The following is a 13,948-nucleotide window of genomic DNA, read 5'->3' as shown; positions in this document are numbered from 1 at the left end:
TGCTTTTTTTTTTTCTTTCTCTACTCAATTTGATTTTGTTTAATGTACAAGAGTTTATCTTAATCTTTCTTGTCTCGTGCTTAAACGATATAAACCTTTTAATTTCAAAAGCTTAGCTAAAGAACACCTTATTTCAATTAAACAATCTGATTAATAAAGTTTTCATTCTATAATTCGAAGTTTTTCAAAACTCCAGTTCAATTCACCTCCCCTCGCTTTTCTTTGTAACAACTAACACACTTCAATTTCTTTTTGTAATAATTTTCCAGATAAAATAGTTAGCATTAATATAATTAATTTCATCACAATTATTTACTAATCAACGTCTATTACAAAGTTTACAATTTTTTTATATATAATATGCCACAATTTATGATGAATTCATCATCAAAACACAAATCGGTTAATTGTACAAGTTAAATAAATTAAATGAATTTAAGTCAACACTAACTAAACATAAACATTAAAAAACATTAATATTAACTAAATCATCATTAATTTTAAAAAATGTTAAAATAAATAAACATAACTATTAATATTAACTTAAATAAATATTAAAAAATATTAATATCAATCTAGTCTATATTAGTGTAAAAAAATAATAATCTTACATAATTAAATTACATTTTAGTGAATATTAAAATAAATCAAATTAACATTAAACTCAAAATTGACATATTTGACTCTACTTGAATCTATTACATAAACCAACATTACTTTTCAACAGTTAATTGTTAATAAAAGAAAATACAAGTTAATAAAAGAAAATAAACAATGGAAGAGGATTACAATGCAGAGGATTACCCATAAATCTATGGTCAGAACAATGCTTCGGAAAAATTGTGGCTACAATAGGGACACTAGTTTCCATAGATGAAAAAACTTTGAATTGGGAATGTTTAGAATTTGCGAGAATAAAAGTAAAGATCCCGATCGGAGCGAGAATTTGGATTCAAAAAAGCATGAAGATAAATGGGGAAATCTATAACGTGGTTTTAGAAGAGGATTTCAATGAAGGAGAACAATATACATGCTGTTGTGCTAACACCAGTAATTCGTCTTCAGATTATAATACAAGCTGCAACGGGTCCTTTGAGTTGAGTTCAGTATCAGGATGGAGTGATAATGTCATCTTGCAAGATTTTGAGATGGAAAAGTTGATAGAAGAGCAAACGGTCCAATCACCGGCTGCCATAATCAATCGGAGCATCCAAGAAGCAACGGAGCAGTCCAGTGGGAACGATAACGTATCTATTTTTGACCGTTGTGGGACGAATGCTGGAAATGGTAGGATTGAGGATAAGTTGGAGGATGTACTGAACGAGTCAGAACCCCTAAATATGAATAGCCTAATTAATACCTCTGCAACGAAGATTGGAATCACAAATCCTCTTACTTGTGATTTTGGGCCAATATTAGGGGCAACCCAATTTGTCGATAAGGATCCTGTTGAATCTATTGTCAAGGAAACACAATTGGGCCCTAATAATGATTACTTAGGCTCGGTAAACATGAACCATGACACGACTCTTACGGGACCAACTAAACATAACCATCCATCACAGAAATGCGACCTACAACCAAGATGTGAAAGCATAGGTTTTGATCATCAAATCAATAGGGCTGGAGCGTCTGATCAGGAAACAGGAAGCCAAGATTGCAGCAGAAACCCAAAGTTGAATCACATGACGTTAATCAAGGAATCAATTTTGGACCCAATAGACTTCCAGGAGAGGCGGCAATTATGGGTTGGAGAATCAAGTACCAAACAACCAACAACCAACAATTGCAGAGTGAAGGAGAACAGTAAGGCTAGCAAACGGAAAATTCTCAGGTCAGTGGTTCAAACTATATGCAATTCATTGTCTGACGATAACATCTTAAATTGCAATAGACTGTTCTGGTCCACTAGATGCCCGTCGAACAATTCTGAATCAGTAACAATTTGGAGCCTAGCAAAACAAATAGGGGTCACTTTTTCAGGGGAAGAGGAACAAATTTTGAAGGAATTAGATCATAGGGAAAACAGGGATAGGAATAAAGGGAAGAGTGTAATAGGGAAGAATATAGTTGATAATGAAAATCATTAGCATAAATATAAGGGGCTTAGGTGAGGGTCTCAAATGGAAATACCTAAAGGGGATACTAGTAAGTGAAGGAGTAGACATGTTATGTGTTCAGGAAACCAAGTTGCGAGATTTTCAACCATCTAGCTGTTACAACCTGTGGGGGGATAACAATATAGACTGGGTGAGCATCTCGGCAGTGGGAAATTCGGGGGGGATTTTAACAATGTGGCATAAAGACAGATTCAAGTTATCAAAGCATGTTATAGGGGATTCTTACATAGGAGTCATAGGAGAGTACTGTAATAATGCCAATAGAGACCTAACTCCAGTTGTTGTATTTAATGTGTATTCATCCTGCAATTTTAACGAAAAAGTCAAATTGTGGGAAGAATTAATTAACTTCAAGATGGGAGAAATATGTAGTCAATGGTGTATTTTAGGTGATTTCAATGCGGTAAGAAAACATAATGAAAGGAAGGGCATTAATCCGAGTGGAAACACAACTCGAAGAGAGATTCAAGGTTTTAATAATTTCATAGAGACAATGGAGTTGTTAGATGTGCCATTGATTGGAGGGAAATATACTTGGTACAAAGAAAATGGAATGGCTAAGAGTAGAATAGACAGGATTTTGGTCTCTACTGAATGGCTAGAGCATTGGCCAGATAGTAGACAATACAATTTGGGAAGGCAAGTATCAGATCATTGCGCTTTAATGCTTAAACCGGTCATAGTTGACTGGGGACCTAAGCCATTTAAAACACTCAACATTTGGAAATCTGATCCAACTTTTAAGAAGACGGTAAAAAAATCTTGGGAAACCTACATTGGGAAAGGAAACCCGATGATAATTCTAAAGGAGAAGCTGAAAAAGTTGAAGTTTGACTTGAAAACATGGAACAAAGAGGTGTTTGGATTCATAGGTTTGAAGAAACAAAACCTTCTCCTACAACTTAATGCTCTAGATAAGGAAGATGATGAAAGCAATCTCGGGGATGCAGATAAGGCAAGACGCATGGAAGTCTTAAGTAAGTTGAAGCTGATATTACATAAGGAAAGTGCACTATTAAATCAAAAGGCAAGACTCAAATGGATAGAATAAGGGGACACCAACTCAAAGTACTTCCACTCAAGAATAAGATGGAGGAGGATTACGAATGAACTAAAAGGGGTGGACGTGAATGGGACGTGGTGTGAGGACCCAACAAAGGTAAGGGAGGAAGTAAGGCGAGTCTTCCAAAAAAGGTTTTCCGCACCTAAATCGTTCGGTATTAACTTCCGTAACATTGAGTTTCAAACAATATCGGAGGAAGACAACATGCTATTAATGAAGGAAATAAGTGATAACGAAATAGAGGAGACCATAAACCAATGTGCAGAAACGAAAAGTCCAGGTCCTGATGGCTTTAACTTTCTCTTCCTAAAGCACAACTGGGAGGTGCTGAAGAACGATGTTAACAATGCGATAAGATGGTTCTGGAAAGAGGGGAAGATCCCAAAAGGGTGTAACGCTTCATTCATTACACTAGTACCAAAAAAACAAACCCCTCTCGACCTGGATGACTATAGACCTATTTCTCTAGTTGGTTGTGTGTATAAGATAATATCTAAGATCCTAGCAAATAGGCTTAAAACTGTGTTGCCTAAGATTATAGATAACACTCAATCAGCATTCATTAAAGGAAGAGGCCTCTTGGATAGTATTTTGGTAGCTAATGAGATAGTGGAGGAATATAGGCAAAAAAAGAAAAGGCTTGCAATAGTAAAGGTTGACTATGAAAAAGCATACGATTCGGTCAATTGGGATTTTCTATATCATATGATGGAGAGAATGGGCTTTTGTGATAGATGGATCAGTTGGGTTAAAGAATGCTTGGGCTCCTCTTCGGTGTCAGTTCTGGTGAACGGGAGTCCCACTAATGAGTTTAACCCTACAAGAGGTCTTAGACAGGGAGATCCTATGGCACCTTTCCTTTTTCTTATTGTAGCAGAAGGATTGGCAGGGTTAGTCAGACAGGCTGTTAAGAAAGACTTGTATAATGGGATTAAGGTTGGCTCTAATGAAACAAATGTGGGGCTATTACAATTTGCTGATGATACCCTTTTCCTGTGCGAAGCAAAAGCTAAAAATGCACAAACTTTAAAGGCTATATTAAGAAGTTTTGAACTGGCGTCAGGTCTTAGGGTTAATTTCTCCAAAACTAAAGTCGGGGGACTGGGCCTGGATGCATCTATGTTGAAAGTATTCTCAAACACCCTAAATTGCAAACATATGGATATTCCGTTTGTGTACCTTGGAATGCCAATTGGAGGAAATCCAAGGTTAAAACAATTCTGGCAGCCCATGATTGAGAACGTCAGCAGCCGACTAGCTAACTGGAAAGGGAAACTTATAAGTATGGCTGGCCGAGTATGTTTAATTAAATCAGTTCTATCTGCTCTGCCTTTATACTATCTGTCCTTTTATAAAATGCCAAAATACGTGAGCAACAAACTCCTAAAAATGCAAAGAAACATCCTCTGGGGTTGGAGTTCGGAAACTAAGAAAATAGCATGGGTCAAATGGGAAAATATATGTAGATCAAAGGAGGCAAGGGGACTTGGCATAAGGAACATTCAAAATTTTAATGATGCACTCTTAGCCAAATGGAAATGGAGATTAGGTACGGAGGATAATGGGTTATGGAAACAGGTCCTAGAGTCAAAGTATGGGTCATGGAGAAACCTTAATGATCCTATCGTATTAAAGTCTGCTTCAAGATGGTGGACAGACATTCATAAGGTTTGCGGGGGCCCGTTGCAAGGTCTTTGGTTTGATAATAGCTTTGAGTGGGTGTTAGGTGATGGGAAAAAAGTGAAGTTCTGGGAAGACAAATGGGTAGGGGAAGAAACACTTAAAAGTAAGTTTCCAAGGTTGTACATGATATCAGACTGTAAAGATGGTGCTATTGGGGAGGTCGGTCACTGGGAGGACAATGTTTGGCATTGGGACTTATTGTGGAGGAGACCACGATTTGTATGGGAATCAACTATGGAGAAACAACTCCTCCTCGTTATTGACGGGCCACGATTAACGGGCCACGATTACGAAAGGAGTATTTTGATAATTGGAAATGGAAAGAAGATGAGGATGGGATATACTCAGTAAAGACAGCTTATAAAACATTGCAGAAAACTGATGGAGAAGTACAGAACAATGAGTTCAAAATGTTGTGGAGCACAAGAGTAACTCCTAAGGCTCAAATACTAGGATGGAGAGTATTCTTGGATAAATTACCGACTAAGGATAACTTACTTAAGAGGGGGGTTCAACTACAACATAGTCTTTGTGATTTGTGTAATACACATGAAGAGACTACAGACCATCTATTCTTCTCTTGTAGGGTGACCCAAATAGTTTGGAATATGTGTGACAGGTGGTTAGGGTTATGCACTGTGCACCACATTAAAGTCAGGATCAACTTTCAACATTTCCATCTTTTTGACTTTAATAGTAGACAAAATCTAGCTTGGCGAGGAATGTGGTTAGCTATTATAGGGGAAATTTGGAACCATAGGAACAGTGTAATCTTTAAACAAAGGAAAGTTGACCCTATAGAAATCTTTAGTCAGGCTCAAATGACAGCTTGGGTGTGGATGAAGCACAAAATCCCAGCTGCCTTGTTCTCCTATAGTGATTGGTGCTTATCCCTACATACATGTCTAAAATCTCTATGATACAGTAATGTTGTGTGTTTCAGTGTGATAGGTAAGCAAATGCAGGTTCCTCAAGTGAAGGGAAGAAAGTGTCATAATGCAAGGCTTAACTATAGCGATGTTGTAAGATCCAGTCTGCAACACATCAGACATGGCTGAGTTCTGTAGCTATGGAACTGCACAGTAGTAGTGCTAGAGGGGGCTGACTGCTGCTATATCAGAGGCAACAACTTCATATCTGCAATAGAGGGGGCCGTATGTCAATAGTTTCATAGATGTTGCAGAGCCTTATGTGTAGTGTCATGGTGATATACTAAGGCTACATCTTTGTTCTTGTTAGGTTTTGGTTGATGGCTCTCTCTTGCTAATCTATACATCAACACTTACAGATTTTGTTTTTTGTATAAGGGTTAGAGCACTCCTTAAGTGCTCTACTTAATTAAATTTTATTCTTTGCTGATAAAAAAAAAAAAAAACAATGGAAGAGGCGTAATAGTGTATTGTTTAGCATAACATAATCTAAATAAAAAAGGACGATTATTATTATATCAATTAACATATGAAAGGTAAACAAATAAACTTCGTGTATATATATATATATATATATATATATATATATATATATATATATATATATATATATATATATATATATATATATATATATATATATATATATATATATATATATATATATTACGCAGAAAACATTATCAGGAATAAAAAGAAAAACAGTTTGGTTAAGAGTATCATCTTATTAAATTCATTTATTTATCATGTAGATGTGTGCGTTCACATAAAATATAATTGAGCGTTTTCCTCGACTTTAATATTTTGCATTAACCTGCTGAAAAAGGACCTTACAATTATTTACTCCAACAAAACTTGTCGTTCTCTGCTGAAAAGCATTCAACTCTCTATTATTGATTTTTTTTTTTATGTTACCGCTAATAGAATATTATAAACTTTTAGATCTTCATGTGTACGATACTAGGTGATTGAAGCTTTTCAATTTGAAAATAAAAAAGAAAAATTAATATTTTCTATGCTGTATACTGTGCTGATCATGATGGTAAATAAACTGGTTTTTTTTATTGAATCATGAGATATATATAACATTATAATAGTAAAGGTTTAAACTACTTTACACTTCACCAGTATTATTCATTATTTCTTATATTACATGTAGACGTTATATATAATATATTGTTTTCTGTGTAGGCAATCAACATAATGCGACAAAGGTTAGGTATATGAATATTATAATTAAGTTATTGATATCTTGTTTAGTTGCGTTTATTTATAGTGGTGAATCCTAATTAAGAATGATCTTTAAAAAAACACAGCCAATATTACCTAATTCCATAGGAAAATAAATAAGAAAGGATCTAGATGTCCTAAAAAACTTAATAAAAAAGTTAAAATACACTTTTAATAGTGGTTTTGAAACCATCACTAAAATGTTGTTAAAGAAAAGGAAAATTTTATGATTCAGAATCATATAGTAAATCTGATAAGTTTGATATCGATTTATTTGGAATGCGAACTTATATATAAAATATAATTTACGTAATATAATTTTTAATCAATATATAGTTTAAGTAATTAAATAATTAAAGTCAAAATATTGTCAAATGAATATTGAATTACGAAAACCAGTAGTGTTAAAGCAAAATTAAAAGGTATTATAAAAATTATATTATTTTGTCATTTAGTCAAGATATTATTATAAACCTCCACAAAATATTTTGTCCACATGTTCTTTTACTTATTTCAATAATTCTAAGTCTAATAGTTATAATTAATTGAGAAATTGAAATTATTTACTTCTAAGTCTAATAGTTATAATTCATTGAGAAATTGAAATATATTTACATAAGTTCATAAATTAATTTAATTAGAAGTGTGTCATCTTATCCCATTCAAAAATATTCAATTTTTATAATTGATTAGTATATAAAATTTAATTGACATTTTCTATTTTCACACAATTTGAGTAATATTTCACGTTGATCTTTAAATACGAAATGAAATCATATACCTAAGATCAACACATAGAAATTTCATGATAAAATGTGAACTAAAATATGCATACTCATTTACATTAAAAATGATTGATCTTCACAAACTAATTATCTTACAAGGCATATTAGTGTTCAATACAATGACTTTTAGTACTTCTTCCTTTTGTTTTTATGTGTAGAAAATCACATAAACACTTCAATTTGGGGGTGTGGTAAGATACTACAAGAAAATCTCTTAATAATAATCAAATTTTAGTGACAAAAATATTTAATTCCTATAATGATCAATTTAGATACCAATTTACAAAATTAAAAGTTATTGATAACTAAAAATTTTAAAAAAGTTATAATTGATCTTTAAATTGATAATTAAAATAGTTTCAATTATGAATTTGTCACTGATATTAATTGCTTGTTCTATCAATAAAATTGATTTTTAATTAGAAAACTGATCTTTGATCACGAAAATTAATTATTATTTAAGATTTTGATTGTAGTGAGATTTGACTCAATTAATTCATTACTAGAAAATTCATATGTTATCAAATCTCGCCATCAATAAATGTAGAGATAGAAATTAAATTAATGTTGTTGGCTATGATACATTTGAGATTATAAATGGTTATTAGAAAGTAACAAAGCATAAAATCATTTTTTGTAAAACCACTAAACTTGAAGGTCATCTAAAGAATAAGAATAATAGAAAGTATTATAATGGTTTACCGTACGGTTCTCTCAAGAAACTCAAAGAGTTCTATTAACAAAAAAGTAATTACTTAGGGATATACAAATCACTCCTAAGTAAAGAAATCCTTCTAACTATCCCATCTTATAATCTCTTCATAAAATTAATGCTTTTATTATAGATAGTATGATAAATGCTTTTATTCTTTCAAATATATTATTTCTATAAAATCGCTACAACTATTTATTTAAATGTAATTCATTTTAATGGTAGAAAACTGTGTTTTACATGTTGTTTTAAAATGTATTATTATTCAATTTAGTAATGTGATTTTTAATGGTTAATTTTATAAATAGAAATAAAATTAATTGTCTGTAACATTTTCTTTATTAACTACGTTATATTTTTAGATAATAGTCTTGTTGAAGTATATAAGATTCTATTTTAAATAATATAAATACCTATTAATTTTATTAATATATATGATATTATTTTTCACTCTTTTTCTAGAAAGATTGGTGACAAATGTCAAATGGATGTTTTTGTTCTCAAACAATGTTTTCCTCTAAAAGGATTTTGTAAGATTTAAAGAACATAAACCTAACGGCGATTACCAAAGCTACTGCGTAAAGAAACCCTACATCCACCATGTTACTCCCGTCACAGTCATCATCCCTCCGCAAAATTCCCCGTGACACTGCTCTGTCACAATTGGGAGAGGTTACCAAAGCGGGAAAGCTGAAAAAATGGTAATAAGAATAATTTTTTAACCATTGAATTTTGACAATTTTTTTATAAATTTTATAAGACAGTATTTTTTAAGTTTTTTTTTTCATTTTTTCATCTTTATATTTCAAAACAATTTTGAAAATAACATTTCAAATTATAAAAAAAAGTTGTCAAAATATCATTATCCAAATCTTCGATATGAGTGTCATCTCGCCCTTCCGTTAACACATTCAAATTCCTTTCATGCACAAAGAGAAAGTCATGCACCAGAATTGCAACGGTGTACTAGATAAGATAAGTATAGATCAAAATTTTACATTGAATAAAAAAGACAAAATTAAATATAATATAAATAATAACTTATAACTCCATTACTTTAAAATTTTGGATTAAAAGTTGTGTCAATCCATAATATCACATGATACTATCCAAATATAAAAATATATATAAAGCCAAGATGGTGTTTATAAAACTTTGGTGTCCGTCCATTTGAGTTCTTTGAATCGATCGCAAATTGTTAAATTTCTTGCCCAAAAGCAAATGTCAACAAAGTTAACTAAAATAATGTTTTTTCAAACATGTGGATTGATTGAGACATGGTGCTCTATCACGAATAAGTTAATTACAGATCATTTTGTTATTTATTTGAGAGCACATAAAAGAACTGTGGAGAAAGCTAAGTTGCATACACAGTCTCAGACACATTCCATCTTTCAAGCAAGAAAATGGTAACCATTGTGCGTTCTTACAATGTCACTCCAAATGAACCAACTCCCAGTGATCCTTTATGGCTATCAGATAGTGACCAAATCGGGTCCCTAGGCCACGTACCCAATATCTTCATCTACAAAGCAAAACACAGCAACAACCCCATCGAGAAGATGATGAACTCTCTTAGCAAGATTTTAGTTCACTACTATCCAGTAGCTGGAAGATTGAGTTTGACGGAAGATGATCGCATGGAGGTGAATTGCAACGCAAAGGGAGTCACGTTGCTCGAAGCCGAAAGCACAAAATCATTTGGTGATTATGGAGACTTTTCACCATCAGAATCAACGGAAGAACTTGTTCCAAAAGTTGATTACACTCAACCTATAGAGGAGATTCCCCTTCTGCTACTTCAGGTAACAAGGTTCCATGGTGGTGAAGGACTTGCCCTTGGAGTTCTTATCTCTCACCCTATCACCGATGCAACCGGCATCATCCGCTTCGTGAACAATTGGGCAAAGGTGGCTCGAGGAGAAGAACTACTGCCTCATGAGATTCCATTTCTAGATCGAACAGGACTCAAATTTCCACACCAAAACTCATCACCTAGAGTTAAACTCCCAGAGTGGAAGCCTGTACCACAAATAGAGCAAAGAAAGAGAAGTGCTTTGTTGTTGAAACTCACATCAAGCCAAGTGGAGAGGCTAAAGAAGAAAGCCAATGAAAAACCTTCAAAAGAAAGGGTAAGACCCTATACCAGATTTGAAGCTGTTGCTGCTCATATATGGCGATGTGCAGCCAAGGCTCGTGAATCTAGTGAGAACCACCCAACTTTTGTTCGGTTCAGTGTTGATTTTCGAAGTAGATTGAATCCACCTCTCCCTCAAAACTATTTTGGGAATGCTTTGGCCAAAGGAGTGACACCAAAATGTTATGAGGGAGATATCATATCAAACCCTTTAGGTTTTTCTGCTGAAAAGATTAGAGAAGCAGCTCATGCAGTTACAGATGAGTTTATAAGGTCACAGTTGAAGGCTAGTTTAGGAAAAGGGCAAAAGGATCACATAAGGGCCTTTTTCAAGGGACAGGGGCACCTTATGAATGTGCCTTATGCTGGGAACCATAACATTCTGCTTACAAGCTTGACGAGCATGCCGGTGTATGAAGCAGATTTTGGTTGGGGAAAACCTGTGCATTTTGGTATAGCACGTTCCTTTCAAGAAGATAGAGCAGTGATTGTTCGAAGCCCAGATGGAGATGGTGTTGTTGTCACCATAATCTTCCAGACACCACTTATGCAGCTTTTCCGAAAATTCTTCTACGAGGATCTGTTTGTGTCCTCGTTATAACTCTTGCGTCCATGGAACATCATGTTAGATCTCGATTTCGGCATCGCTGCTACCTTTGCAGATATTGTTTTTGTTTTCTGGTATGACAGGGTCTGTTTCCATGTTTCTTTCTTTTATTCGTGTTTCGTCCTTGAACGAATGTTACAAAAAATTATTTTGAGTTTGAAAGCAGTGTAATTTATGTTACAGTTTTTTAATTAGAAAATAATTTTTTAACAATTAAAATTTTACCACTTATTCTTATAATAAGAATAATTTGAAGTGACATTTTTTAAATAATTTTTATTTTTTTATATTTAAAAAAAAATCAAAGTATAATAAAAAATTATTAAATTTTTATTATCAAAATATTATTATCTCAAATAAGTGAGTATAAAATTTACCATATACAATTTTCATTTTTACCGTGAGATCTACCTAGGACTGGTTTATGTTTTCCCCTTTTAAAGTTGTTAAAAAAGAGATGAGATGAAAGAAAATAGAAACAAAATCAGTGGAAATAGATAAACAAAGGATATAAAAAGTTAAATATGGTTAGTGAATACCCCGCAACACTTTCAACCTAAAACTGGTGTCAATTGATCAAATTTTGAATTAATCCACCAACCACATCAGTAGTACGTCATTCTTTTTAGTTTAAAAAATTTATTTTATGTTTTGCGCTTGCATCTCAACTACTAAGCATGTGTGGTCTGCATGTGATTATGCAGCCTTTTCCATTTATGGTCGATTATAGATGATGATTATTGAAATGTACAATTTTTTCTTTTAAATTACGAATATGAAAAAGTCATACCAAACCTATATGACTTAAAAAAACAATCAATGTGTTACCTATACGATTTTACTAAAATAAATAAGTATTTAAAATTAAAGTCGTGTGAATTGGATAACTTGGGATAAAAAGTCATATTCCTCGTCGACAACTTCTTGGACCTGTACGTTTGGAACAAAATCCAAATAAAGTCGTATTCGTCGTATACGACTTCTAATGTTTTCTATTTTTAATTTTTTTATTTGACCTCATAATTACAAATAACAGATTTAGTTTTATTATGACACATGCCTTTTTTTTATACTTAATGAGTTGTATTAGAATAATATAACGTATTACTAAAAAATTAAAGAAAGAAGGAAAAAAATATTATTAAAAAAAAAGAAAAGAAATATTATTAGGGAAAATTATAAAATATATTATAAATTATCATATTATTTTTAAAGTTTTATCTAAGATTGTGTTCTTTTTGGATGAATGATTTCATGAAGAGTGAGAAGCAGAGATCGGAAGGATTACATAGTGAAATTGGTGTTGTTTCTTTTAAGGAATTTGAAGACGATTTTGGAGTGGATTAGAAAATGAAATTTGTGAAAGTTTGTGACTGAATTGATTGATGTGACATATTAATTTTTCTTAAAAAATAAAAAAGTTAGATTACCAAAATGTCCCTATTGTTAAAAGTAATATAAAATGATATATACATGATTTAAAATTATTTTTATATATTTTATTGAATGATTGAAATTTAAAAAAAAAATTATTTATAAAAAAAATGAATCATACAATATATTTGGTATAAAAATAAATTTAATATGTAAGGTGAGAAATAATTTATTTACATGGAGACTTTATTTATTTTTAATAGTAATTTTAGAAGTAATAAGCTTTTATTATAATCATAATAAATTTTTATTTGTGTTATTAATTTTTATTATGTTGTTTACATAATAAGGAGAAATGATTGATTCACGTGCAAGTGCAAGGAAACTTAAATATGGGGGTAGGGGTGTAATTTCGTAAATTGGAGTGTGTCACCCTCTCATCTCACCATGCATAGTAATGGAGCTCCAACGTGTGGTGGGTGGTAGAAACTCCATAGGCAGCGAAAATGGAATGGAGACAAGTATTTAAGGCTCTTGTAGCAATGAAATTTGGAGTGGTGAAAGGAGAACTAGACTAGAAGCTAGGCTAGTGGAAGGTGGCTAGAGAAAATGTTGTAAACCTCTAGCTTAGGTGCTCTCAAAATAATACCGAGGAGGAAAATCTTTCGGACCCATCCGTACGAGTCACGATCTCGCACACTCCACTGGACTTCCAAAACCACTAGGCTACAACCTCAAGTTGCCACGTGTTACCCCAATACAAGTTACATTCCAACAAAGCATCACATCAAGACCACCATCCAAAGCCGTGTAGAATCCCTGTGCAATCCAACTCTGCACCCGAAACCACCTGACACTTCACACTCATCGCTAGACGAAAGTAGGTTCCAAACTGCCTGTTAGTAGCTATCGCCTGGCGGTCCAATCCCCTCCTGCCAGGCGCTACACTAGTAACGCAAAATTACTGGTTTATGTATTCTGAAACACATGTTCTAATGAACCAACATTCAAGACATGCAATTTCATAATACAAATATATGTGTTTAATCGTAGTAACATCAACATTTAAAATTTGTGAATACTCCATTGCGGTCCCCTCGAGATGGGTTAAATTTCATGACCTTTTATATATATATATATATATATATATATATATATATATATATATATATATATATATATATATATATATATATATATATATATATATATATATATATATATATATATATATATATATATAATAAATAAAACCATGATATTAATACTACCTATTAACATATATAAACTCATCTATTCCTTTATATA

The 13,948-nt window shown here is 32.5% G+C and overlaps 1 protein-coding gene and 1 pseudogene across 1 annotated transcript; both read left to right on the top strand.

Moving 5' to 3' along the window:
* The first annotated feature begins 622 nt into the window (after nucleotides 1–622).
* On the top strand, nucleotides 623–6,272 carry LOC114189258 (uncharacterized). The gene is made up of 2 exons (XM_028077987.2): nucleotides 623–1,834; nucleotides 5,810–6,272. Exons 1-2 carry the CDS (start codon nucleotides 963–965, stop codon nucleotides 5,922–5,924), a joined length of 987 nt encoding a protein of 328 aa, XP_027933788.1. The 5' UTR covers nucleotides 623–962; the 3' UTR covers nucleotides 5,925–6,272.
* Nucleotides 6,273–9,825: 3,553 nt separating this feature from the next.
* LOC114187064 (spermidine hydroxycinnamoyl transferase pseudogene) lies at nucleotides 9,826–11,428 on the top strand (annotated as a pseudogene).
* Nucleotides 11,429–13,948: the final 2,520 nt, after the last annotated feature.

This window comes from Vigna unguiculata, chromosome 6, assembly GCF_037176805.1.
Source record: "Vigna unguiculata cultivar grain cowpea cultivar isolate G323 ecotype 2 chromosome 6, ASM3717680v1, whole genome shotgun sequence".
NCBI classification, from domain to species: Eukaryota; Viridiplantae; Streptophyta; class Magnoliopsida; order Fabales; family Fabaceae; genus Vigna; species Vigna unguiculata.
This window is presented reverse-complemented; position numbering and strand designations above follow the sequence as displayed.